The 27,372-nt window shown below is 37.7% G+C and overlaps 1 protein-coding gene across 1 annotated transcript in view; it reads left to right on the top strand.

The window, feature by feature from the left end:
* The window catches only part of HYCC2 (hyccin PI4KA lipid kinase complex subunit 2), a 32,099-nt gene that overhangs the window by 1,267 nt on the left and 3,460 nt on the right, over positions 1–27,372 (top strand). The window contains exons 2-11 of the mRNA XM_080932734.1: positions 3,276–3,356; positions 3,990–4,091; positions 9,076–9,255; positions 12,954–13,034; positions 14,786–14,901; positions 16,541–16,636; positions 21,294–21,410; positions 21,921–22,008; positions 23,601–23,760; positions 24,495–24,662. Of these exons, the coding sequence (XP_080788860.1) occupies positions 3,306–3,356; positions 3,990–4,091; positions 9,076–9,255; positions 12,954–13,034; positions 14,786–14,901; positions 16,541–16,636; positions 21,294–21,410; positions 21,921–22,008; positions 23,601–23,760; positions 24,495–24,662 (1,159 nt within the window). The 5' untranslated portion in view covers positions 3,276–3,305. The remainder of the gene's footprint in view (positions 1–3,275; positions 3,357–3,989; positions 4,092–9,075; positions 9,256–12,953; positions 13,035–14,785; positions 14,902–16,540; positions 16,637–21,293; positions 21,411–21,920; positions 22,009–23,600; positions 23,761–24,494; positions 24,663–27,372) is intronic.

Below are 27,372 nucleotides of genomic sequence, written 5' to 3'. Positions count from 1 at the left end.
GACAGTAATGCTATCCAGGGTACATTCTGTTAGATCACAGACCCCCCCCTCCCCCCCGTCTCATGTCTCTCAAAAATCAGGCATGGTTCTTTATAGCCAACAGGCTTATGTTATGAAGTCTAGAGCACATAGATAGGTCTTGGGAAGGAAGGGAGGAGATATCTATATGCACTTTCACATAATACAGTTTTAAGTTTTGCCTTAAGGAATTTAGTCTTTTCAATAACAGCTGCCATAATCTAAACTTTAGAAATACACTTTGAAATATCTTCATAGTCTTTTTCCTTTTTTTTTTTTTTTTTTTTTTTGGTGAATATTTGGTAGGGTTTGAGACAAGCTTTCTCTGTAGCCTACCTGAAACTATCGCTGTAGACCAGGACCAGGCTGGCCTTGACCTCAGAGATCTGTCTGTCTATGCCTCCCAAGTGCTGGGATTAAAGTCATAGGCCACCATGCCTGGGAATTTTTTATCAAATGTAAGATTTGGCAGCAACAGTTGTTACTGACAATCTCATTGCACTGGCAATTCCATAACTGTTTATTTAAGAATCTCGATTGCCTTAACACGTGAGAGCACCTATTTTCTTTTTATTTATCCTTATATCCTTAGCATTTTATTCAATATAGATAATAATTAACAATTATCACCCCAGAATAAAAATGCTTCTTGAATTGTCAGAAACCTTAATAATTGTATTATTACTATTTTAGTACTACTAATAATAACAATAACAGCTAGCATGGAGGATATATGCCAATTACTATTTTAAGACTGTGTTTATTCTGTTAAAAAAAAATCTCTTGTCAGCTAGGCATGGTAGCACATGCCTTTTTACCCTAGCACTGTAGAAGTAAAGGCAGGAGGATTGCCATGAGTTAGAGGTCAGCCTAGTCTACACACTGAGTTTCAAGCCAGCTAGGACTTCCCAGGAGACCTTGTCTCAAAAAACCAAAATAGACAAAAACTAAAAATGCTTTTGTCATAGATACTTCTATTGTCCTTGTTTTATAAACAAGGAGTTTGAGGTGACGGAGAAGCAATTCTTCTAAAACCACATATTTTCTAGGCGAAAGTTCTCTTTAACCCATTTGAAGGTATTGGCATTTTTCTTCTCACTGCGTGCAGGGAACAAGTTAGGCAGGCGCTCTACCAACTGAGCCACAGCTCTAGTCCTAGTTTCCTTTTTCTGAAATAGGGATTCATAGTTTTGCTTAGATCTCAGAGCAGTCTCTGAATGTACACTCCCCATAGCCTACCTACAAAAATCAGTAAATAAACAAATGTAAGACCCTTGTTTTGTATGTTGTATCAGGATTTGCATACTTGAATATCATGGTTATTGTTCATTATAAGACATTTCAAGCTGTAATAAAGATAGACTAATATCATTAAGTTTGTGTACTGGTTACTAAGCAAAATGGCTATCAATGTCGGATCAGTCACATTTTATTTCCGATGCAAGGGACTGAGGAGATGACTCCGTAGTTAAGAGTGCACACTGCTCTTGCAGAGGACCTGAGTTTGATTCCTAACACCCATACCTGGTGACTCATAACCACCTGTAACTCCAATTTCAGGGAATCTGATGCCCTCTTGTGGCCTTTCAGGTACATATATTCACATGCACATATCCACAAGAGACACATGTATACGTACTTTTAAATATTCTTATCTAATTTACTCTTTTCTTATCCTCTGCCCTCATTTTTTATGAGTCTCTCATACGTTACATCCCCACCACAGTTTTCCCTCTCTCCATTTCTCCCAGTCCCTCCCTCCGCCTCCCCTCTCTCCCATACCCTCTCCTTCACTTCCCTTCAAAACAAAACAAAAAAGGCAGGAAGAGTAGGCACAAACCCTCATGTCAAGGCTAGCCAAGGCAACCCAGGAAGAAAAGTGTCCCAAGCTCAGTCAAGAGTCAGAGATAGCCCCCACTTCTGTTAGGGGGTCCCACAAAAACAAGCTATACAACCATGACAAACAGGCAGAGACCCCAGCTCAGACCCACACAGGACCCATGTTCGTCAGTTCAGTCTCTGTGAGCCCCAATCAGTGCTGCTTAGTTGATTCTGTGAGGACATGTTTTCCTGCTGTCCTCCACCTCTCTGGTCCCTAAAATCCTTCCCTCTCTTCTATTTTCTGGACCCCACCTAGTATTTGGCTCTGGATCTCTGCATCTGCTCCCATCAGTTGCTAGATGATGTCTCTAATGACAGTCTGTCTTGGCTCCAGTGTATGAGTATAGCAGAATATCATTAGAAATCATCTCATTGCCTTTTTTGTTGTTGTTCTATCCTGGATCTCTGTGCTGTCTTGCCTCTAGAGGGCTCAATAGGTCAGTAGAGCCCATGAATCTCCCTGGGAAGGGAAATTGAATAGATTGGGGGTGGGGGGTTGACTGGGAGTGGGTGGGGATGGGAACAGGAGGGATTATGTGGGAATGGAGAACAGAGAAAGAGAGTACTGGAATAGGGGTGGAATATAGAAACCTAGTGCACTTGAAACTCCCTGGAATCTGAGAGTGACCCTCAGAAAGCCCCCTAGTAATAGAGGCTGTGGATCGCGAACTGGCTATCTTCCTTGACCAGGCAAGGCTCCCAGCAGTCTGGCTGGAGAACCAGCCCAGCCACAAAACCTTCAACCTACACAATCTGTCCCACCTGTAAGATGTGCTGGGGTGATGGTTTTGCAGAACTTGTGGGACTGGTCATGCAATAACTAGTCCAGATTGACAGCCATGTCACTGCCTGGGTGACCTCTGCCCCTCTTTTATTTGTCACCATTGAAATATGGTTTGAGTGAAGCTGTTCTAGTTTTTTTTTGGGCTCCATTAACAAACACCATGACTAAAACCAACTTGGAAAAGAAAGGGTTTTTTTTTTTCCATCTTACACTTTATACAGTTCCATCACTGAGGAAAACAAGGTAGGAAGGAGCTTGAAGCAGAGACCCATGGAGGAGTGAGTGCTTGCTTGAAGTCTCACCATTAGCTACACTTTTTAATCCATCCAAAGGTCCCCCAGCAGGGTACTCCAATCTGAGAGTGCCTTCTGGAACACTCTGAAGTGGGAAAAATGTGAAAGGATGAAAACAATGGGTTTCTGCTATATTGCTCAAAAATAGAATTTATTTTTAGTAAGTTTTATTTGTATGTGAAACTGAGGGTGAGCCACTATCTAAAATATAAACAAGATAACTTTCTTGCTTAGTGAAATATATATATACCTTTGGTAATGTTATCTTCAGGTTCATTTCTTTAAAAATTGTGTTTTAGAGAAAAAAGAAGAATAGAAGGTAAAGGAAGATGCTGGGGTCAGAAAGAGCTGTTGTCGAAGAATGGTTATCAGAATTCAAGGTAAATGGGTTGGGATAAGACAGAATAAATTCTATATGTCAGAGTTTAATGGTGCTAGTATGTTCTATGAAGAGCCCTACAAAAGCACTTTTAAATAGAAGTTTTGGAATATGGAATACTGCCTATCATCTGTGGTTCTCTCAAGTAGAGCTAATAGGAATAAGGGTCAAAGGAATTATGTAGAAATAAAAATAATTGTTAGGATCAAGATATATCCAATAGAAGATTGGCGTCTTCAAGTTTTAATAATAGTATTTGTAATAATAGTATTTGTTCCCTGCTTTGATTTCCTTTGGTTAATGGTTAAACAGATTTGATGGGAAAATGCGTAATGTATGAACACTTATGAGGTGTGTTGTGGAAGCATCAGTAGAGGAACTGGATACATCCTGCTCTCTCAGGATGGTAGCTTTAAGGTGATCTGTTTTTGTGAAATCTGTTATGTTATATAACTTATGATCATTTTTCATGGATAAACAGCTAGAAAACTTGCATGTTAATTATTTAATGTTAATTTTACTAATTGTTTTAAATGTTCTTACGTGGCTCTTACTCAAGTTGCACTCATTGTAAAATAAATTTGTTTTCTAAATATTAAATTCACTTTACTGTCCTTTGGTGGTTTTATCGTAGGCATTACCTGACACTCAGATTACCAGTTATGCAGCAACCTTGCACCGGAAAAAAGCCCTTGTACCAGCCCTCTATAAAGTTATTCAAGATTCAAACAATGAGGTAGGAAAGCTTATAAGAAAAGTAAGTTCTAAATAGTGAGACGAAATCTGTGCTGAAATCACATCCATGTAAGTTTGTAGTCTCCTGTCTGACCTGTGGAGCTGGGAAGCTTCTTTCTTCTACTTTTCACCCTGATAGTTGCTTTTGCTTCCCCACCTCCACCTTTACACCTCTTTTCCTGATGAAGGTGGTATGCTATGATTCTCAACTTCAGACACCTTCATCTCAATGGATTATTTATTTAATGTATTTTTTTCTTCATGTTCTCTAATGTTCCTTCTCTGGAAACCAAATTTTTACAGTATACTGATACAGCCTTCTTTATTTTAATATCATTTACCCTTATTTCTTAGTACTGTACTGATGTTTATAAGCACTCTGATCAGTTGTAAGCTGATAACACAAAATTATGCTATTTATTAAGTTTACCTGGAAATTATCAGAGGATGTGTTTTTAAAAATCTAAATAGCAAAGACCAATAAACTTAGAATTGACGGTCAACTGTTATTCAGCCTGTGATAGAAGATGCAGCAACTGAATCTCTATGTAAACTTACGTCAGATACACACAGTGTTTGTCCATTAACACACTGGTGTGACATAGTTCTCTCCCACTGGATTCGTGTATGCTTTAACATGAAAATGAAAGGAACACACAGGAAAGTAGCTTCTTATCTCCCCAGATACAGCCTCCGAAGCTGCCTCTGCTGTGCACTGCAGTGAGCTTGAAGAAGTTCAGGTAACCAGCTCCTAACCAGAAGCCTAGCTTAAAGTGCATCTGTACTGTGGTCTTCTCACCCAGCTTGCTTACTGACTCCTCCTTCTGTCTTTGTTTGGATTGGCTCTCAGACTAGACTTGCATCTGCTGTCATTTCTAGCAGCTACTGCAAGATTCATTTGCTGCTTTTTCTCCTGCGGTATATTGCTGAATTTTTGAAACTTCAGACATGAGCCATGTATGTGTGTGTGCGCGTGTGAGAGTGTGTAGATATCTATTTACTACATACTCACACACACACATGTACATACATATGTATTTGAAATTTTCTAAATAATAAATGTTATATTATACCCTACCCCTGATTTTGCACTGTCTTAACATTTAAGCTTTGCTTATTAAAATTATTGTTTTATGCTTTTCTTTTTAGATTGTAAGCTCTTCATGGGCAGTGTTCATATTTTATTTATGATTGTTACTTCCCCAGAATGTAGTATTCTATCATATATATATATTGAATATTTAATAAACATGTGCTTGGAATATGGCTGGGGGTTAAGTGTAAATAAATAAGCAAGTAAATATTGATTAGAAAATAATGAAATAAAAGATTCTAGACTCTTTAGTATAAAAAGTGTTCTCACTTTTTAAAAAACTTTTAAAATAGACTTTTAAAAAAGTTATTCAGACTCCGCCAGGCAGTGGTAGCACACACCTTTAATCCAGCAGAGGCAGGAGGATCTCTGTGAGTTTTAGGCCAGCTTCAACTAGAGTTTGAGTTCCAGGACAGCCAGAGCTACACAGAGAAACCCTGTCTTAACTGAAAACCAAAAAAAAAAAAAAAAAAAAAAAAAAAGTTATTCACACTCTTCTGTTTTATAATAACATGGTTCTGCTTTACGGGAGCACATGAGATCCTGAAGCCGTGGTTCAAAATGGAAATGGTAGCTTAAGGAATCCAGGCTCACAACTTCAGCATTCAGACTTTGAAAAATCCAGGATAACAAATTTGAAAGGACCCAAATTAGTCATAGACAAGTGCATTTTAAGTCCTGATTTTGTTATATTCTGAAGCATCATTAGATGTGCTACCAAGATGTTATTTCAGAAAATGGCCATGTGCTTTATTAAATATAAATTAAAGTTAGGATAATATAGTCTTAAAATCAGTGTTGCTTTAAAGACATAAAAGTCCTAGATATAAATTCTAGAGGTTTAATGTTACATGTCATAACAACCTTTGTTACAATTTGACTTTTTTAAACTCTATACCAATGATACTGCTTTTTATTACCCTTTGTTTTGTCTTAACAGATCTTAGACACTTTAGTGCTTCTTCCATTTTGAGCCCTCCACTCTGCTGAGTCCCCTCTGTCCATTTTATATTGTCTTTGACTCCATCCTCTAGCTTTCTACTTTCCCTGAGGCAGGTGTGCGAGTGTCCGAGTGTTCTACTGTCTCTCTTCCCATCTGCCTGCAGTGTGCAGGAGTCCTGAGATCTGAGTCAGGCCTGGGACCTTGCAGTTCCGAGCACTTTGCCCACTGACCCATGCCTGCTCACCTCCTTTCTTAAAAGCAAAGCAAGAACTTCTTCGAGTTTACCTTCTGTTACCTAGCTCCATTTCTTGACCTCACATTATTGTTAGATTAAGATTCTGTTATTTCACCCAAGATGCTCCCTAATGTTCTCATCAGACAGTATGTCTCAGGAATTATGGTTAACACTGTATGCTTAATTTAGGAAAGGTGTCAGTTACTCCTAAACTTTGAAAGCCAAAGATGATGATTTTTATCACTTTTGATGTAAATGATAGTACCATTTAATGGGGTTTGGTTTTTGTTTATAGTTTGTTTGAGACAAGGTCTCATTGAGCTATGTAGCTGAGAATACCTTTGAACTTTGTCCTGTCTGCCAAGTGATAGGATTACAAGTGTGTGCCACCATCTCTGATTTCCATTGAGAACTTCAAAATAGCAGTATGATGCAAGTGCTCAGAATTAAGGGCACATCACAGTGGCAGGCCTTTAGTGGTCTCATTTTGTAGCTGTATTTGATTAAAAGCTGCTGTGTTACCAGCCTCGCACCTTCAAAATAAGAGTCAAGCCTTTAATCCTAGCACCGAGAAGGCAGAGGCAGTTGTATCTCATGAGGGCAGCTTGGTCTATAGACCAAGTTCCAGGACAGCCAGGGCTATACACAGAAAAGCAAAACAAAACAAGAGAGTAATAATTTTGGAACATGTATTTCATTCGGATGCTTAGAGTGGCTTGTCTGCCAGACACTCTGTACCACAAACTGAATGCTAATTTCTCCATTATAAGCTGATTGTGATTATATCACAGGCTGTAAAGACTTTAGAGAAAGCAATCCTTGGGGAATCTTTTTCTAAAGGGAATTTGAAAAAGTATAGATTCATAACAAATCTCTAAGCATGCATAGTCTTTAATTGCTCAGAACAGGACTGTCATCATTTAAGACATATGACAGCGATTCACTATTTTCAAAAGTATTAATACTATGTTAGTATAGTATTTATAATGAAACAATCTTTACTAATACTTTAGCATAAGAAACCTGTTAGAGGGCTGGAGAGATGTCTCAGTGGTTAAGAGCACTGACTGCTCTTCCAGAGGTCCTAAGTTCAACTCCCAGCAACCAAATGGTGGCTCACAACCATCTGTAATGAGATCCGATGCCCTCTTCTGGTGTGTCTGAAGACAGCTACACTGTACTCATATACATAAGATAAATAAATCTTTTAAAAAAAAAACAAAAAACACCTGTTAGAGTGGAAAATCAGCGCAATTTTAGAAAACCTTCATTTAAAAGTCTTCTTTATTAACAGTTCCTATAATCTTCGATAAATCATGTGATTGTTCAGACAGATTAAGAAGATAATTTAATTTTTTTTCATTTTTAAAATTTGCCCTGATTTTTATTTTTCTTAGAGCACTGAGTATTTACTAGACTTGGATGTGTACATGCATTTTCTAAGCTTTAAAGTTGTTCTTCAAGAACAAAAGTCAACGTATCTAAATATTAACTGTATAGTTGGCAATAGATCCATTGACAGCTTTATAGTTATAAAAATAGTGCCCATTCAATAATACTGAGTTATTTAAAAAGATATATTTAAGTAAATTTGAATGTAAACATGCCAGTTAGGATAGGGTAAGCATATGAAATTACTAAGCTGTTCTTCTTTTTGTTTGGTTTCTTTTCAGTCTTTATGTGCAGTTAAAAGTTACCCAGGCCTGCATAGTCTACAGTTAATAGGAACAAAACCATCCCGAGTCAGGAGTGTGTAGAACTGCTCACATCCTCGACTTTTCAACATCATAAGGGCCTCACTTCGTTTCATGAGGTGACTTGAGAATAATTAGTCAATTAAGCATTGAAAGGCGTGTTTATATCAGTAAGCCCTGGGGAATCTGCTTACCGTCCCCTCCCCCATGCCCTGCTATGCTCGACCTTTATGTGGGTGCTGAGCATCTGAACTCAGGTCCTCACACCTGTTCAACAGGAGCTTTACCTGAGCCATCTTTGTGTGTATTTAAAATATATTACCTAGAATTTTGGATGCCCATATCATGTGTTTTACTCTTCATCTAATGAGTGCCATGTAATTTGTTTAAGCCATGTCTTTACTTGAAACTTGAAGTTTCTTTAAGAAGAAATGTCTTAAAATGAAAGATGGGCCAGTGAGATTGCTCAGTGGATAAAGGCACTTGCTACAATCTAAATTGGATCCCTGGAACTCATAGGATGAAATGAGAGAACTGGATCCCGCAAAGCTGTTCTTTGACTAACATACATGTACCATAGCATTAAAGAGCCTGCACATACATACATACATACATACATACATACATACATACATACATACATAAATTTAAAATAAAATTAAAATAGAGACTAGAAAGTTTTGGTAAGAACAGAAAGCCAAACTCAGCAAGTATAAATATAATACATACCCTGAAATAAACACACTGAAAAAATAATTATATCTAATAAAGTTAGTAGCATGGTATGTCAGAAAGTATAGTGATAGTGTGTGGTACGAAAGTACTTTACAGGTCGTGGTTTGTCGGTTTAATATGCAGTCTATTAAAGGGCTTTGTCGAGTTAACTCACATATGGAGGAAAATTTATTTTTTAAATATTATAAAGGTGCATTTGCCTTTTAAGAAATATGTTACAGCTCAAGCAATGGAAATAATAATTCTCTTGGTCTTTTTTTGTTTTGTTTTGTTTTGTTTTTTTAGCTCCTGGAGCCTGTCTGCCACCAACTTTTTGAGCTCTATCGTAGCTCCGAAGTTCGACTCAAGAGGTTCACACTGCAGTTCCTGCCTGAATTGATTTGGGTTTATTTGCGACTTACAGTTAGTAGAGACAGGCAGAGCAATGGCTGCATTGAAGCACTTCTCTTAGGAATTTATAATTTGGTGAGTTGAAAGTGGAGTTTAGAAAATTTAAAATATTTTTAAATCCTCTGAAATATTTGAAGATTATTTAGAGAAAAACAAATTGAAATACTATTGAATAATATTTTGAGCTGAATACAATTAAGCTAGATACAAAATAATCATTATACGTGATTTGTAAGGTTGTTGATTATGTAATTGATAACATTGTTAGATCACGTGACTTTCTTCAGATAGTTTTATTTAACCAGTGTCCGTGAATGCATTTGTTTAAGAAACAAGTTGGATACTGAAATGTGCTGTGTACTTTTAGAGCAACTTCTGTACCTCAGAGGATGTATTCCTAGGTGACTAATAATGCAGAGAATGCATAGAAAAGGATATGAGAAATTGAAATTTGAGTCAAAGTTACTACAACTCTCCAGAGGAAATGGTCTCTGAAAATGTATACTTTAGATCACTTGAGATTAGGAATAGGTGAGATTTTAGGAAGAAGTAATTGTCTTAGTGTATCTGTTGCTATGATAAAAACACCATGACCAAAACAACTTGGGGAGGAAAGGGTTTATTTCACGTTACAGTATTTTTTTTAGACTATCATGTAGGGAAGTCAGGGCAGGAATTCAAGGTTGGAACCTGGAGGCAGGCACTAGAGCAAAAGCTATGCAGGAATACTACTGTCTACTGTTTACTGGCTTGCTCCTCAAGGCTTTCCCAAGCTGCTTTCTTATACAAGTAAGGACCACTTGCCAAAGGTGGCACCACCTAGGACATCAATCATTGATCAAGAAAATGCCCCACAGGTTGCCCCACAGGTTTGCTCACGGGCCAGTCTGATGGAGATATTTATATGCAAGCTAAGAGAGACAGCTCCTCCCTGGTCTCATTAGTGTTGGGGCTTTGTTTCTCTTCTCCCTGTGTAGCTTAGGTGTAAGTCACACAGTATGTGGTGCAGGCCAGTCTTGAATCTTTACTTGGTCTTAAGTCTTGATCTTCTTGCTTTAGCCTCAAAGGCTGATTGCAGACGTGCCCTACTGTGCACACCTTTTCTGGTTTTGGAGACAAGGTCTCATTATGTAGCCCTGGCTACCTTGGAACTCAGTGTGTAGATGACATTGGCCTTTAACTTACAAAGATTGTCCTCCTGTCTCTGCCTCCTGGGTGCTGGGATTAAAGGTTTGTGCCACCACATTCAGCAAGAAAATCTTTTTAATGTGAAGAGCTCAGGTTGTCTTTAATAGGCATTCACTGGGAAAGCAGATGAGAGTTTTGAGAATATTGCATACTAAGAGGATAGCTGTAGTGGTGATGCAGATTTCATAGTTTCCATTTTCTTAACAGTTGGATAATATTGCATTAGGTAAATTTACCCAGTTTTCACTAACCAGCCCTCAGTTGATTGACATCTAGGCTGTTTCCAATTCCTAGATGTTATAAATAGAGCAGTAATAAATGTGGATGAGCAAGTATCTCTGTAGTAGGATGTAGAATCTCTTCTGTATATGCTGAAGAGTGGTGTGGCTGGATCTTGCAGATTTTTTTAATAAGACTTCATAAAACTTAAACGTTCCTGTTTTGTTTTAAAGTTAACCTGGTTTTAACATCCTTGATTGTTTTTAAGACAGGATCTTACCACGTGTCTCTGGCTGGTCTTGAACTATGTAGACCAGGATGGTCTCAAATTCAGAGATCCACCTGCCTCATTCAAGTGCTAAGGTTCAAGAAGTATGCCATCATGCCTAGGTGTTGGTTTGATTGGCATTTGTTTTGTTTTTGTTTTTGAGACAGAATCTCAAGTATTCCAGACTGGCTTCAAACATCATGTAGCTGAGTCTGGCCTTTTAATTTCTGACTTTTAACTTTCAACTTTCCCTTCCTCTTCCACCTAAGTGCCAGGTGTGCAAGTTTACAGCATCATATCTGGCTCTTTTTTTTTGTTCTTTAATGCTATTAGCTATCTCTGACTCGATACTATAGAGTCTATGAGAACAGTTTTCTGTGCATGGATTTTATGCTATTCCGTGTTACTAAGGAAAGCAGAAGGCAGTGGGAGGAAGAGCGGCAGCAGGGCTTCACTCCTTGTGCTGTTATCTAGAGGCAGGTAGTTACTGATACCTAAAGATTAGAGTTTACTCACTAGAGAAATGAAGGACAGCAATATTCCTTTTTTTAAAAAAAGAGAACAAAGACTTGTAAAGTTTGTAGCCAGGTGTGGCAGCACACACTTTGAATACCAACACTAGGGAGGCAGAGGCAGGAAGGTCTCTCTGCGTTCAAGTCCAGATTGAACAGACAGGGTTACAAAAGGAGACCCTGTCTCAAAACAACTTTTAAAATAACAAGGAACTGGATGTGGTGACTCATACATTTACTCTCAGCTGCAGGAGTCTGATGCAGAAGGTTTTCATTCCAGGTTAGCCTGAACTACATAACAAGACAGGCCGTAGTCATGTTAGACCCTGTCTCAAAATAATTTAAAATAGGAGGAGGAGCCTGGTGTCATAGCACACATCTCTAATCTTACTGCTCAGTGAACCGAGGTGCAAATGTGAAGCCTGTCAGGATTACATAGTGTATTCTGGGGCACCCGGGCCTATCAAGTGAAACCTTGTCTTGAACAAACAAGAACACATAAGAATTTTCTTACAGCTCTTCTGAAATTACTTAAACACGTCTATTTCTTGACTTACACTAATACCATCAACACATAACTTGTAACAAACAGTTCAGCAGTTGATTGTTGAGGAATTACACATTTATTTTAATCAAGATTTATTTTTGAAAAGTTCTCACCATAAAAATGTTGCCTATAACTGAGCATGGGGAGCCCATTGGAGGAGTTTGAGAGAGGACTGAAGGAGCTGAAAGGGTTTGCAACCCCATAGGAAGAACAACAATATTAACCAACCAAACCCCCAGAGCTCCCAGGGACTAAAACACCAAAAAGTATATGTGGAGGGACCCATGGCTCCAGCCACATATGTAGCAGAGGATAGCCTTATCAATGGGAGGAGAGGCCCTTGGCCCTGTGAAGACTTGTTTCCCCGGTGTAGGGGAATGCCAGGGTCGGGAGGTGGGAGTGGGTGGGTGGGAGAGGGAGCATCTTCATAGAAGAGGGGAGGGGGATGGGATTGGGAGAAAGAGAATAATATCTGAAATGTAAATTCATAAAGTAATAAAAAGAAAAGAAAATATGTTACTATAGTACTGGACATTTAAATAAGTTTGTTTATAGTAAGCATCTCACAAAGAAAATGCATCAAATTTCTCACTATACACTAGAAATACATGTAAATTCTGTCAGTGATGACTCAGTAAAACTGGAAACAATACATTTCTATTATAATATTGTGATTTTCTTATTTTGGTCAATGTAAATCCTTGGCTTTAGTTATTTTTGCTCAGCCATGTTTCTACTAAAGATCTGATCAGTTTGTTTTCCTCTAAGATCTAATGTGTGTCCTGTGCCTTGGGTTTGCTGTCACATTGAATTTGGAGTAGTAAAATTGTGTTCAGTATCTGTGAGCAACAGCCATGCCACAGATGTACAGCAGTTTGCTCAGATTCAGAAGAGTGCGCTAGAGTGATAGTGCCTTCTGTACTATTGTTTCTACTCTCCCTCACTTAGTAAAGGTACATTCTATACGTTGCGGAAGTAATTATTATTTATTTTGCTACAGACTTAATATTACAGTGGTTTTGTTCCTTTTTTACTGTAGGAAATTGCCGATAAAGATGGAAACAATAAAGTGCTGTCTTTCACTATCCCTTCCTTGTCTAAGCCTTCAATATACCATGAAGTAAGTAATGTTTGGAACATGGAATGTTTCAAATTATGTTGAGAAAGACATAAAAAATATTTTTTGTCAGAGGTAGATATTGTAAATACTTTCTCATTTCTGGTTTTGAAGCATGATGTTCTGTAGCCCAAGTAGGTTTCAAACTCACCAGGTGGTCAAGGATGACCTTGCACTCCTGATCCTGCTTCTACTTTCCAAGGGAAAGGATTACACCACCACTCGAGGTCCCTAAGACATAGTCTTCTCTTTTTGGTTGTGGGCTAAGATGGCTCAGTGGTTAAGAGCGCTGACTGTTCCTATAGAGGATCCAGGTTCAATTTCCAGCAACCACATGGTGGACCACAACCATCTGTGTGTCCCGTTCCAGGAGAGCTGATGTCTTCCTCTTGCCTCCATTGGCACCAGGCACGCACCTGGTCTACGTATACATTTAGTAAGAGAAAGGGGTGGAGAGAGAGGGAAGGAGAGAGAGAAACAAAGCTGACTACCTGAGTTGAATCCCAGGGACCCACATAGTGGAAGGAGAGAACTGACTATGTAACAAATTCTTTTACAAGTAGATGTTATGTGTGATGCCAAGGGAGTTAGTATTTAGTGGAAATTTTTCCTCTAGTTCTTGTTTATTCATTTAATTTTTCTTACTAGGATCATTTTCACCTTTTAAAATCAACTTTTTAAAGATTTATTAATTTTTATGTATATGAGTACACTGTAGCTGTGTTCAGACACACCAGAAGAGGGCATCAGATCTCATTACAGATGTTTGTGAGCCACCATGTGGTTGCTGAGAGTTGAATTCAAGACCTCTGGAAGAGCAGTCAGTGCTCTTAACCTGAGAGCCATCTCGCCTGCCCTAAATCAATTTTTAAAATGAACTTTTAAACAGTTTTTATTATTTAGCAAAGTAACCACTCAGAATGATGTTAGAGCTTTATGTTTTGGTATAAAGGAGTCTAGTTGCACATTCTATTTTTTCACTAGTATATATGTTTTGTTTATGTTTATTCCATTGAAGAATGTGAGAATACTCATGATTATAGATAGACAGACAGACAGACAGACAGATAGATAGAAGTTGCTGTTGAGCTGATAAGTAAAATTCAGTAAGAAATGTATCAGGAGTCAAATTTACAGTCTTTTGTGGCCTTTGATGTGTCAGATTGTGAGCTACACACATCCTGTTTGCATTCATCTCAATGCAGCTATTAATTTTTTTAAATTAATTTCCCTGAGACTTTGTGTTAGAAATAGCATGCCTCCTATTTAGCCAGGATTCATTTTAACATAGAATGTTTCTAAATAGTGCATTTTAATTAAGTTATTTGTATTGCGTTATAAAATAAAATGAATGGTAGCAACATTAATAAATGATTATTCTAATTTGAAGAACATGAGGGCAGTTGTGTAAATAGTAAAGAGTTTTTAAAGTCTTCAATACTATTTATTATATATAATAGTTAAATTCTGTGTTCTAGAATACAAACAAATATAAGTTGATTTCTTTCAAATCTTAGTGCTTTCAGCAGCTTTTATTTTTCCTAAATACAGAGTAACCCAATTTTTTAAAAAATTAAGTGTTTTCTATACGTTATTTCTAAAAGAAAGCATAAAATGTTATTGAAGAACAGAGAAAACTTACTTCAAATTAAATTTTATTTAAACAAAATTAAATATGACTACATAATACAGACTTTTTTTTTTTTACTCTATTTTGAATACATTATCATATGTGCTTTTTGTTTGTTTTGTAGCCTTCAACAATTGGATCCATGGCTTTGACAGAAGGGGCATTATGTCAGCATGATCTCATCAGGGTTGTTTATAGTGATCTTCATCCTCAGAGAGAGACATTCACTGCACAAAACCGGTAATGGTCAAAATACATAGTAGGGGCTGGAGAGATGGCTCGGTGGATAACCACTGGCTGCTTTTCCAGAAGCCCTGGGTTCTATCCCCAGCATCCTGTGGTGGAGAATAACCATCTGTAACTGTTTAAAGTACACAGCAACAGTGGTGAATTTGTGTCTAATGGCTAAGTATAATTACTTTATTTCAAGCTTGGTACCAGCATGGCAGTGCAAGAAGACAGTGTGCACAGTCTGTGTGGCTGGGACACAGGTGAATGCCAGTGCACTAAAGTATCATGCAACATTACCTTCTGGCTGTGTGTGTGTGGTACGTGTGAAACATAAAAGAGTTTTAGTATATACTTGGGTCTTACCTCCCAAGAAGGCACACTTTACAAAATCAGAAACATATCTGGTCTTTGACATGTTAGATAAACTACTCAAAAAAAAAAAAAAATGTTTTGAACTTTGTACATGAATACCACATCTGTTCCACTCCTTCCCTCTCCAGCTTCCACATTAGGAATCTTTTCTTTAATTATCGTTACATGTGTATAATATGTATATATGTACATATATGCACATGTGTATATATAATCAACTGAATCTATTTGCTTGCATGTGTATGTGTGCACTTGAGGTTGGACAGCCTAATTGGGGGTTTCTCCAGAGAGAAAACTAACTCTTTCTCACTCAGCAGCCATTGACTGCCTGTAGCTCCTCATCTAGGGGTGTGCAGCAGGCTGGACAGCACCCTGTTGTATCACTGTGTCTTATCTATAACCAGATTTCTCCCCTCTCACTATAATTGATGTCAGCTGCTTGGGGGAAATTTTCTGCTTTTGGGGCAGTTCAGCAAATTCTATTAACTGTTAAACAAGGTTAATATACTGGATTAAATATATATGTCACAGTGCTGGCAAGGATACTCGGCAGTTAAGAGCACTGACTGCTGTTACAGAGGACCAGGATTCAATTCCCAGCACCCACATGGTGGCTGACAGCCACCTCTACCTCCAGTTTCAGTGCATCAGTGCCCTCTTGTGGCCTCTGTAGTCACCAAGCATTCGTGTGGTACACACACAGACTAGCAAAGTGCCCATAGCATAAAATGATTAGTAATGAAAATTCCTCCTTGTCCTTAGCAGCCCCAGATTTCCATTTTCTGATCTTAATGATTATGAATGATTGCACTGTGGTGCTGTTGGAGTTTTTGCAGATAATGCTTACTGTGAAGTAGTTTGCAAATATACATAGTTTTGCCCGCAAAGTAAATATGCATTACTTCCACACAGTTCAGTAATGAAAACTGACACCTTCTGTCCTCCTGCCTTCCATTTCCCCTTTTCAAGACTTATCCAGTGGTTCTCAACTGGGTGTTCATTGTCTCCTGTGTATACCACTTAGCAAACAGTATGGGATTAAAAGCATGTGCCCCCATGCCCAGCTTTAATTCATTTCTTAAAAAGGAAAATGTAACACTGGCTATGGCTCATAATAGTAGGAATTGAAACAAACAATTGAGGAGGACACTATAGTAACCTGATTAATAAGTCATAAAGATTTACATTAAGGCATTGTTATAACTATTTAGTAAGGAAGGAATTTACTGTTGTCTCTGATAGAGATAAATAATTTTGATTATTTCTTGTTTTCTAGGTTCGAAGTCCTGAGTTTTCTCATGCTGTGCTATAATTCAGCTATTGTGTATATGCCTGCGTCATCCTACCAATCTCTTTGTCGAATGGGTTCTAGGTGAGAAGAGGATTTATTATTCTCGATATTAATGTAGTTACTTGGAAAATATTATATATGCCAGGCTATTGTAATTTTTGGTATAGTAGTAAATAAAATTCATGGAGCTTACATTCCTATAGGAATGAAAGTTATTTTAAGGTCCTGGAGAGATGGCTCTGCAGTTAAGAGCACTGACTGCACTTGCCCAGGATTTCCCATCATTTACCTGGTAGCCCACAACTCTCCGTAACTCTAATTCCAAAGTCTTCTTTGGGCCTCTGAGTACTGTACTCACATACATACGTGCAGGTCAAATGCTTAGACACATAAAAATAAGTAGTAAAATTATAAAGAGAAAATTATTTTAACATTCAACAGAATATTTCCTAGCTCGATGAGTTAGGTCGAGTCCACTAAGTTTAGGATTATTTATCATCAATACATCAAATTGTTTTCTAGGTGCATTTTTTAAAATAAATCATGGTAAGAATTTTTAATATTGAACCTGTGTATGGGAAAAACCTTTAGAATGAGAGTCTTGGGACTGAAGATGTGGCTCAGCAGTTAAAAGCACTGACTGTTCTTCCAGAGGTCCTGAGTTCAATTCCCAGCAACCACATGGTGGCTCACAATTATCTGCGATTACAGTTCCAGCAGACCTGACACCTTCACATGGGCATATATGCAGACAAAACAGAAATGCATGTTTAAAAAAAGTAATAAGTTATTTTTCAAAAAGAATGTGTATCTTTCCCTTATACATTTTCATTTGTTTAAAACATGGCTTCATAGAATGCTGGCTGACCTTGAACTTCTGATCTCCCATTGGGATTATAGAAATGCTCCTTTATATATTTTGTAAACTGTTATCTATATTGTGCCAATATTGTGTAATAGCCAAGGAGCATTCTCTGTGTGCTATAGAGAATAGTCTATATTACTTCAGAATTTCTTAAGAAGTTGGGTTTGGCTGAAACTTACATATCTACTATAGAAAAGAATACATAATATAAACTGGGTTAGAGTTATCAACTTTCAGTTCTGAGCTTATGTGTTCCAAGTGACTTTTCACTTCAGGAAACCTCGCTGCTTGCTCCCTCCAACCCCAGTTCAGTCGCATGCACTCCTAGCACTCGGGAAGCAAAGGCAGGCTGGTCTCTGACTCCATGCTGAGTCTGGACTACGAAACAAAAGCCAGGGCTACACAGGGAGACCCTGTCTCAGAAAAAGACAAATATTCATATGCAGTTCCTTTCTTTTGCTACATAACAAATTCTTTGACCAGAAAGATGGCCTAATAGGCAAATGAGCTGGTTAAGAAACCCTTAAATTGTGAACTTGCTCTCCAAAAGTCAAATTACAAAGCTGGATGCAGTGGCTTTGATCTATAGCCCAGTGCTGCTGCAGCCAAACGCAAGGCTCTTACTGGATGGAGTACAGTGGTGGAAATGATGGCACAGTGGGAGAGAACTGCGTCCCCAGAAGTTAATTTCTGACCTCCACCCACATACTGTGAGATACACATACACACTAAACAACTTCTAAAAAGAAAAACCAGCTTCCACAAGTTTAGCCGCCTATAACATCACACATTTGTTATTTCATAGTTTTTATAAGGCAGAAATGTAGGCGTGGCTTGCCTTTCTAAGAAAAGTTTTTTTTTTTTTTTTTTTTTTTTTTTTAAAGACAAGGGTCTCTACATGGTTCTGGCTGGCATGGACCTCACTATATAGACCCAACTAGCCTAACTCACAAAGATCAGCCTGAGTCTGCCTCATGAGTGCTGGGACTAATGGCTGCTGCTACCACACCTGGCAACTTAGAGGTCTTTTCAGGCTGTAGCAAAACAGAAGGAATTGTAGTCTTCCAAGGCTTAGCACCTTGGCCTGAATTCTGTCCCTAAGATATTGTAGGATTATAAGTTTCTTTCTCTTGGCAGTCTGCTGGAGTCCATCCTCATGTTGATGACACATGGGCCTCTTTACACAGCTTTAGCCACCACAGCTTGCTTCTTCAGTCAGCGTAAATTGAGAGCATCAAGCATGATCTGTCACTTTAGGAATAGATATACATATACCGTACAAATAGTGTGTGTGGAATCCTTTCACCTTTGCCACGTTGTGCTGAATAGAAGTAAGTTACATGTTCCACCCTTAGTGGATATAGAGAGAAACAACATAAACAGCAGAAAGGAAGGCTTATAGGGATCAACACTCTGTCAGTGAGAAATGCTCAGGTTCACACTGCTGTCCTGTTACTGAGAGGAGCACAGTCTTGGCTGTCACAGAACTCATTAGTTTGGGTAACTGAATTTACAGATTATCTTTAAATTTAGTATATTATTGTATCGCACTTATAGTTGTTAATGGTGAAGAAGGTTCTTATCTCTAATGTAGACTCTGTGTCCCCTGGATAATTTCTAAAAACTTTGTTCTCGTCCTTGATTTTTTCATTGATATTCACATTTTTCATCCTTAATAGTTGCAAATGGTCATTTCTGGTATGACTATTGATACAATAAAATCATTGGGTTATTTTAAACATATAAAAGTATATAAGTGCCACAGTAATTTGATATCTACTGTTGTCCATTAGAGAATGAATGAGCAAGCTTCATCTTTAATAGTATGGTTTTTGATTTAATGTTAGACTTCTCTGTAGGTGAGGCTGGACTCATATTAGTTTTGTGGGTCAGGCTGGCTTCCTTTTTGTCTCTTGAGTGCTGGGATTATAGGCATGTGCCAATTTTATAAATATAATGCTATTTTCAATTTGTACTATTTTATTACATTATTATATTTTCTATATGTGTATAATTTTTAATTGATTGAGACTATCAGGCATGAAAAATTTTCTTCTGAACCTACTATTATAATTAACTTGATAATGTTATGAACATAAGCACACTATAACTTAATATTAATGCTATAACTATATAACTATTAAGATACAACTTCTGGATGCATCTCAGTGAAATGAAAAGCAGTTGTTCATAATATTTTGACTAACCATGGCTTTAGTGATCTCTAGTGTTACTATCTACAGAGGTGGTAGTATCTCTGTTGGGCATCATTGCCTCTCTTACACCTCTTGCATATCATAAGATGTAACTGTAGCTTTTCTTCTGTAAGTAATTGTTGTCTCGGAGGCTTACTGTCTCAGTCGGTTAACCTGGGCCTAGTCCTGGAAGCTTCTAGCCTTGGACAATCTAATCTAGGCCTAGAATGTTTTCAGCCTCACAGACTTGCTGCTGAGTAAGCTCACCTTATCCTAGATCTTTCTGAGCTCTGAATGACTGGTTCAACTCAGGTGTTCTGGCTCAAACTCCTCTCCAAGCTGACTGATTCAATCTGACTCCTCTTTGGGCCTCTGGCTGAATTGCTATTTGACCTCATACCAACTTTGGCAATCTGTTCTAATCTTCTGGCTCCTTATTCTCTGGTTCGTTCTGTCTTCACCTGTGTCTAGCTTGTTCTCTCTGCAACCTGTATCTATAAAACTCTTCCAATAAAAACTGCCTCCTTTTTTTTCTCCCGCTGCATGGCTCCCTCAAGTAGCTTCCCTTTCCTCTGTTCTCATGAGAGAGAGTTGGGCATATCCTATTCTGTCAGATCTTTCTCTGATTTTTCATCTGTCCACCTAGATGGACATCACTTTCAAACATGGGTCCATCCTTCTGTAAACTAACTTCACCTTCATTGTCTTGGGTTAATGGCTATACTAAGTGCATATCTGTATTCCAGCCAAAAAGGGTTAAGGGATGAGTTACACAACTAGAAACAGGTTTTTTTTTTTTTTTTTTTTTTTTTTTTCACTAAATAATACAATCTCTGTTTGCAGTGTGATCAGATATCCTGCAACAAATAAGATCCTCAAAAGAGGGCCAAGAAGTTAGGCTAATGTGTAAAGATGGAGTATAATTTAGAAGAGCAGTCTCACATCTGGCAGAGTGCAGAAGAGATTCAAGAGCAAGCTTGGTTACAGGAACAATAATCCCAGTCTTTAATCCTAGCACTCAGGTGACAGAGGCACATGGATCCCAGTGGGTTCAGGGCTAGGGCCTGTGCTACATAAACAGTTCCAAACCAACCTGAATTATACAATAAATCTGTCTCAAAAAGAAAGAAAACAGTGGTTCATGCTGCCCAGTAGCTACCAGAGTCCTTAGTCTCCGGTATCAAGGAGTCTAGGCAGCACATTTTGCTGTTAGAGATTGCTCACCATGTTTCCACTATGGAAGGAACAACATCCACTGCCTGTGAGAGTCAGAAGCCCCAGGACTGGGCTGCACAAGGAAGAAAATGAATAGGTAACAATTGTACACTTTTAATTTTGCTTAAAATAAAACATCAAATGATAGTGGCCTCGCAAACAACAGTATTTTGAAATATTGTTTTAAGATTTATGTACTATCTAGGAATTCCCCAGTACAACTTAGGATGGATAAAAAGCTATGTATTCATGTTGGGGGGGGCAGAAAAAGGATGTCTGTGAGGAAACTTACTACTTTTTATGGAGTCCATTAGAATTCATGTTTTATGAATAAAGGCATGCTTTAAAAAATTAAAAACCAACATCCTCCACCTGGTTCTGACTCTGGCATTTAGGGATGAGTTGTTAAGTTTATAAATTTTGTCAATAAGAAAGTCAAATGTTAATTGCTATATTTTTCTAGGGTTTGTGTGAGTGGGTTTCCACGACAACATGAGAAACAGTGGAAGGAACTCTGTGGTCGTATCGTATTAGATCCTGAATTTATGGTGCAACTTCTTACAGGAGTTTACTATGCCATGTAAGTAAGAAGATGAGTTCTTCTGCACATGGGAACATTTTATATTTCTTTATCGTCTTTAAGGAATTTTTGATTTCTTGTAGGCCTGTTTCTTGTTTTCTAATGTGGTTTCTATTCAGCACTTCATAAATAACCAATGAATAACATGACTAGTCTTAATATTAAAACCAGCTTAGAAATTTTATGTTTTCTATATAAGAAACTATTGTTTCTATATAGTTATCATGATTATCATCAACACTTTCAATAGATTTTTTTCTGAACAGCAGCACATGTTAAAAAAAGTAATTTGTATAAAGAGAAATCTGTAAGCCTCTATGAACATAGAGTCGAAATCTTCATTTTGTTGTTATAACCAAAACAAGGACAATTCAGAAATGATAACTTTAAAGTGAGAGTTTTGCTCTATAACTAAAGCAGTAGAACTTGGGATAGGTTTTTTGCTTTTGTTTTTTTAAGTTCTAAAGTTCAGAGATATCTATTCAAAGTACTAAATAATCCATCCCATAGGTATAATGGGCAATGGGACCTTGGCCAGGAAGTACTTGATGACATCATTTATAGAGCTCAGCTAGAACTCTTTTCTCAACCACTCTTGGTAAGTTTATTTGTTTGTTTTTAAGCATATGCACACTTCTTTCCATAGGGAATAGAAGTCTATTTATTTAGGTCCTAGTTCTGAAGGCATATTGACTCTTAAAGCATATATGTGGACAAAATGTCACCACGGGGCAAAGAGTAGGTGGGTATTGATATTCAGGAACTCACTCTGAAGACCAAGCTGACCTTGAACTCAGAACCCCCTGTGGCTCTTGAGTGCTGAGATTAAGGGGAGTGCCTTTATGGAGGCAATGGAAGGGGGGAGAATGGGATTAGGGGAAAAGGGACAACACCTGAAATGTAAATACAGAGAATATCCAATTTTTAAAAAAAGAAAGACAAAAAAGGCATGCACTGCTGCCACCACCTGGCCTACAGTGTTACTTTAATTGCAAAGAAATAAAAGTAGTCTAAAAGTGTTCTCAGAACAGTTGAAATCTGGTATTTCCTTAATGAAATTGTATATTTGAGAACATTTAATAAAGAAAAAATAATAATAGCTTAGGTTAAGTGGGAAAATATATATGTATTTTAAGTCTACATATGAAAGAAATAACAAAATATTAGTAGTTCTAGGTGGTTTAACTGTATGTGGGCCTTCTGCCTTCCTCCTTTGCTTTCTTCCTTCTTAGGCTTCCTAGTCTGGCTTTGAATTTATAATTCTGCCTTGGTCTTCAGGTGCTGTGATTATGAGGCCACCGCACCAGACTTGCTTTTGTTTCTTAGCAGTTATTTCTGCAGTGCTTCTGTGATATTTAAATGTTTATGCATTTCTACCTGGGATAGTTTTCTTTTTAAGTTATTTTATTTATTTATTTATAATAATTTTTAATTTTAAGATCAAGATAAATTTACTGATGTGTAGCATTTTTCTCATATCTAGAGCTATATTCCAAACAAGATGGAAAAACAAGCATCCTCTATATTACTGACAAGGGCTTAGTGTAGACACTTAACCTGGGTTACATTCATCAAACCTTGAAACAGCTTTCTACTCAGGCTGTGTGGGTAGATCAGACATCCTCGTGTAAAAGGAAAGACAGACATTCCTCTAGTGCAGTCTTTGCTGGATTACTGGTTAAGAGACAAACCAGTTAGATAACAATGTTTACCAATCAGATTTCCCAGTCTTCTCCTTAGAGGCATAAGACACGTACCATCAGCGTGTGTTTAGGGAAAATCTCTCATGGATGCATAGGAGTGTGGAAAAGTATTACTGTTTTCACACAGATTGTTTTCTGCTATTTATCCCATGAAAAAGCAGGAACTTACTCAAACTTGTTTTATATCTTGGTTACAAATATTAAACATTTTTCTTTGGAATGCCCTTTCCTTTTGAAACTCAACAACTTAATATTCCAGTAGGGTACAGAACTCATATTTTAACAATAAATTTTATTTGAAAAGGCCAACTGAAAAAAAATACATAATATTAAAAATAAATATTTTAACACGTGTTTTTTTATATTATACAATTTCATATGTTATACAAGCTGTACATGTTCAAAAACAATGGAGACATGTATTATAGTATAGGCTAAAAACTATACATTGGTTGTAAATTTGTATAGATTTATGTTATCATTTTAGGTGGCAAATGCCATGAAAAACTCATTACCGTTTGATGCACCCGATTCTTCTCAAGAAGGCCAGAAAGTACTTAAAGTGGAAGTCACTCCAACAGTGCCGAGAATTTCTCGGACTGCAATTACAACAGCTTCAATTCGTCGTCATAGATGGAGAAGAGAAGGTAAGTATAAAATTCCCATAGTTTACTTATGGATTTAAGTAAACTTCTCACTGTTTATACAGAATGTACAAATGCTTGATAGTAATGCTCTCTGTATTAAAGTAAGATATTTTCACTTAAAATGGTACTAAAAATGTGATAATGCTTAGTTATTTTAATGTAAATATATATATATATGTTTATAAAGTAGGAAGATGTTAGACTATCTAATGATAAAATATAAAATAAAACTTAGCTAAATTTTGTCTCTTTTTTTAACTAGTGATAAAAATAGGGGGAGAAAGTTGCTTTAAGCTTATTAGCTGGAAAAAAGGTACATGTATGAGCACTGTGGGAGAAAACTATATGCCTGGTCCAACTAACAGTATAATACAAACTATCCATGAAAGAATTGTTTCTTATTTTTGGATTTTTAGATTTGCTTCTTTTTTTTTATTCTAAGAGCTGAACCCAGCAATATTTTATAGACATTTGGTACTTAACAGTCAAGCTGTCTTGCCTAAGAGAAATTGTCATTTTAATGATCCTGATTTTTCTGTCCCATTCATTTGCAAACCTCACATTGTTCATCTGCTGCCTTATGTGTGTGCAGGCTATGCACACACATGTAACTATAGAGTGTTTGTGTTACTATCATATCCATATATACATTCTCTTATCTGCCTGGGTCAGAATGCTCAGAAAAGAATAGAGCAGCACAAAGAAGTACTAAAATTTTATATGTTGAATCCCAGATGGCTTTGACTTCTCAAACGAGGCTGACTCGAGTATTCCTGGCTCCCCGATCCAACACGGCTCCACTGACCTAGGGATCAAACGTGTGCAAGAGGGGGAGGTGCTGGTGCGCAGGACCCCTGAGCATGGCTCGCCGGAGCCCAACTCAGCAGCAGCCACAACAGAGGGTAGGACAGAGATGAGGAGGCAGAAGTCAGTGAGGCAGTTGCTGGAGAAGGATCCTGGCTCTCTGTCCCCAAGCAGAGCACCTTTACATTCTAGTGTGTGTCTCCACTACCCCTGGGTGTACTAGCTCCTCTTTGCAAAGCAACCCTCCTCCCCATATGCCTAGCACCAGGTTAGGTACAATCTTCAGTTGCCATTTGTGCTGGCCTGGAGTCTGCATCCCTGTGTCTTCAAACAGCAGCTTGGCATGGCTACTAACAAGGCAGAGGCCTGGATGAAAAGGTCTGCAAATGCTTCAAATTTTTCATTACTGAGCATGTTTACTCTTAACATTAGGGAAAAATGCACCCAATGGTCATGAGCCGTATTAGTCAGTGTTAGGATTTATTCCTTAGAAGTCTGTGAAGAGAATTGTAAAACATTAGTACATGTAAGAAACTGAAGTGGAGCTGGCATTTATGTTTCTGAGGGTGTCCAGTTAGCAGCAGTCTGACAGAGAATGCTGGTGCTGACTGCTTCTCAGCAGCTGGGTCAGGTTGTGCAGTAACTTACTGACATCTCCATAAACATGCTGTCCTGGAGCGCACTGCACTTCACCTTTGCTGTAGTGGTTACAGCTCCCACGTGATTTACAGATCAAGTGCAGAGAAGATCCTTGCTTCTGCAGTGTAATTATTTGCACATAAGAACTCTGTGCTCCATCACTACCTGTAAAAAAGAACATGTCTCTCTGACAGGAAGGTATTTGCCTGCTGCTTTGTATGAAAAGTCTTATGAGCTAGCTTTGTGGAAAAGAGAATTGTAGCCAAATGGTTTCATTATTTAGTTTATATTACCCCGGAGCACCACTATAAAACCTTATACTGATAAACTTGTAAATAGCTTTAAAAGACATGGATGAATTCTGTTTATTTTAAAGACCAAACATAAAATATTTGCCTTCTACTTGAAGGAAGTATCTTTCTCTTCGGTGTATTAGAAATTTGAGCATGCTCAGTAAGAATTTCAATGTACACCCATTTGACCAAATCGACTTTACTTTGTCTAACAGTATTGCATGTGCATGACTAATGACCCCAAAGTTGATTTAGAGATCCTTCTTGATGTGGCTGTGGAAGATGTGGCCTTCCCTTTTTGTCTTTTTGTATCTTTCTTATCCCTAGCAATTAGATGCATCTTGTTTAAATACAATAAAGGAAGGAAGAAAAGAAGGAAGGGAGGGAGGGAGGGAGGGAGGAAGGAAGGAAGGGAGGGAGACAGGCGGGGGGGGGGGTAGAGAAATAAATTGAGATGAGTAATTTGTAACCCAAGGGGACCCAAACTGAACAACAGTCTATTTCTCATTCTTGATAACTAAGTAAACCATTGATGACTATATATAAAATGATTGTTAATATGTTGTAAATATTTCCACTAAAAGTAATGCCATATATTAGCAGTTGATGAAACTCTTACAAGAATGACACTGGCTGAAGCATTGCTTCTAATTTATCAATCATATACTTTGAAAACAGAACCCAAGTAGTAATTCCTCTTGAATATCTGTTTTAATGCTACTGAGTCCCATTAGTGTTAAACTGTTAGTTTGGGGTAGATTTCAAGGAAAGTCAATACATTTCTTTAGTGTGTTTGAAGCTAGGTGTGGTAGTGCAAGCCTTTAATTATGTCCCTCAGGAGACAGAGACAGCCAGTCTCTGTGAACTTAGGGCAAGCCTGGCCTACATAGTGAGTTCCAGACCAGCCAAGAACTATATAGTGAGACCCTGTCTCAAAAAAAAAAAAAAAAAACTTTTATCCTAAATTAATCATGGTAAGTATTAGTAGATGCAAAATCTATAGGAAAGCGACTATTAACAAAAAAAGTCAGTGAAATCCCTATCAAGTCGTGTCACTTTCAGAAAAACTATAAAAAGAAATACATTTTGCAACTCAATTACATTTTTACTTCCTGAGTTTTTTGTTGTTATTTTGTTTTGGTTGTTGTTTTTGGGAGACAGGGTTTCTCTGTGTAGCCCTGACTGTCCTAGAACTTGCTCTATGGACCAGACTGGCCTCCAACTCAGATCTTCCTGCTCCTACCTTTGTGCTAGGATTAAAAGCATGCATCACCACACCTGGCTTTTTTTGAGGGCTTTTAAGACAGAGAAAAGGAAATTGATTTAAATGTACAAGAATTTTGGTAATTCTTTCGAATGCTGGCGCCTTTTTAAATATTACACATATAACTTATTTTAAAACAAAACATGTTTGTAGTAATGATGTTTTTAAATAGTTTAATAATAAAAATGTATTTATTAGGGTGGGCAAAATTGTTAAGTTATTAAAGGTGCTTGCCGTGCAAGCCTGTCAATCTGAACCCGTAAAAAGGTGGATAAAGAAAACCAGTTCCACAAAATTGTCCTCTGCCATCTGCACAGGCACACAGCAGACACCTATAGTAATGCTAATAACAGTTCGAGTGAGCTTGTTTGTTTAAATTAAGGGAAGGCTCTAAGCTTTTAAGATAGTGCCTGTGAGTTATGTGTAATCATTGTTCCATTACATTGAAACAGCATTTCTAGCGTATAGAGTAGCAGTAGATTCTCTTGCATGGTGCTTTTACGTTATCATCGCTCTTACGGCCATACCGCTTGGGCATCAGACATGCATGAGCAGCACCTGAAGCTGGCACTAAGTCCCTCAGTTTCCTGTCTAACTGTTTAGATAAGCACA

This window comes from Micromys minutus (genome assembly GCF_963924665.1).
Source record: "Micromys minutus genome assembly, chromosome: 19".
Classification (NCBI taxonomy): Eukaryota; Metazoa; Chordata; class Mammalia; order Rodentia; family Muridae; genus Micromys; species Micromys minutus.
Note: the sequence above shows the minus strand (reverse complement) of the source record. Positions and strands in the feature narration are given on the sequence as shown.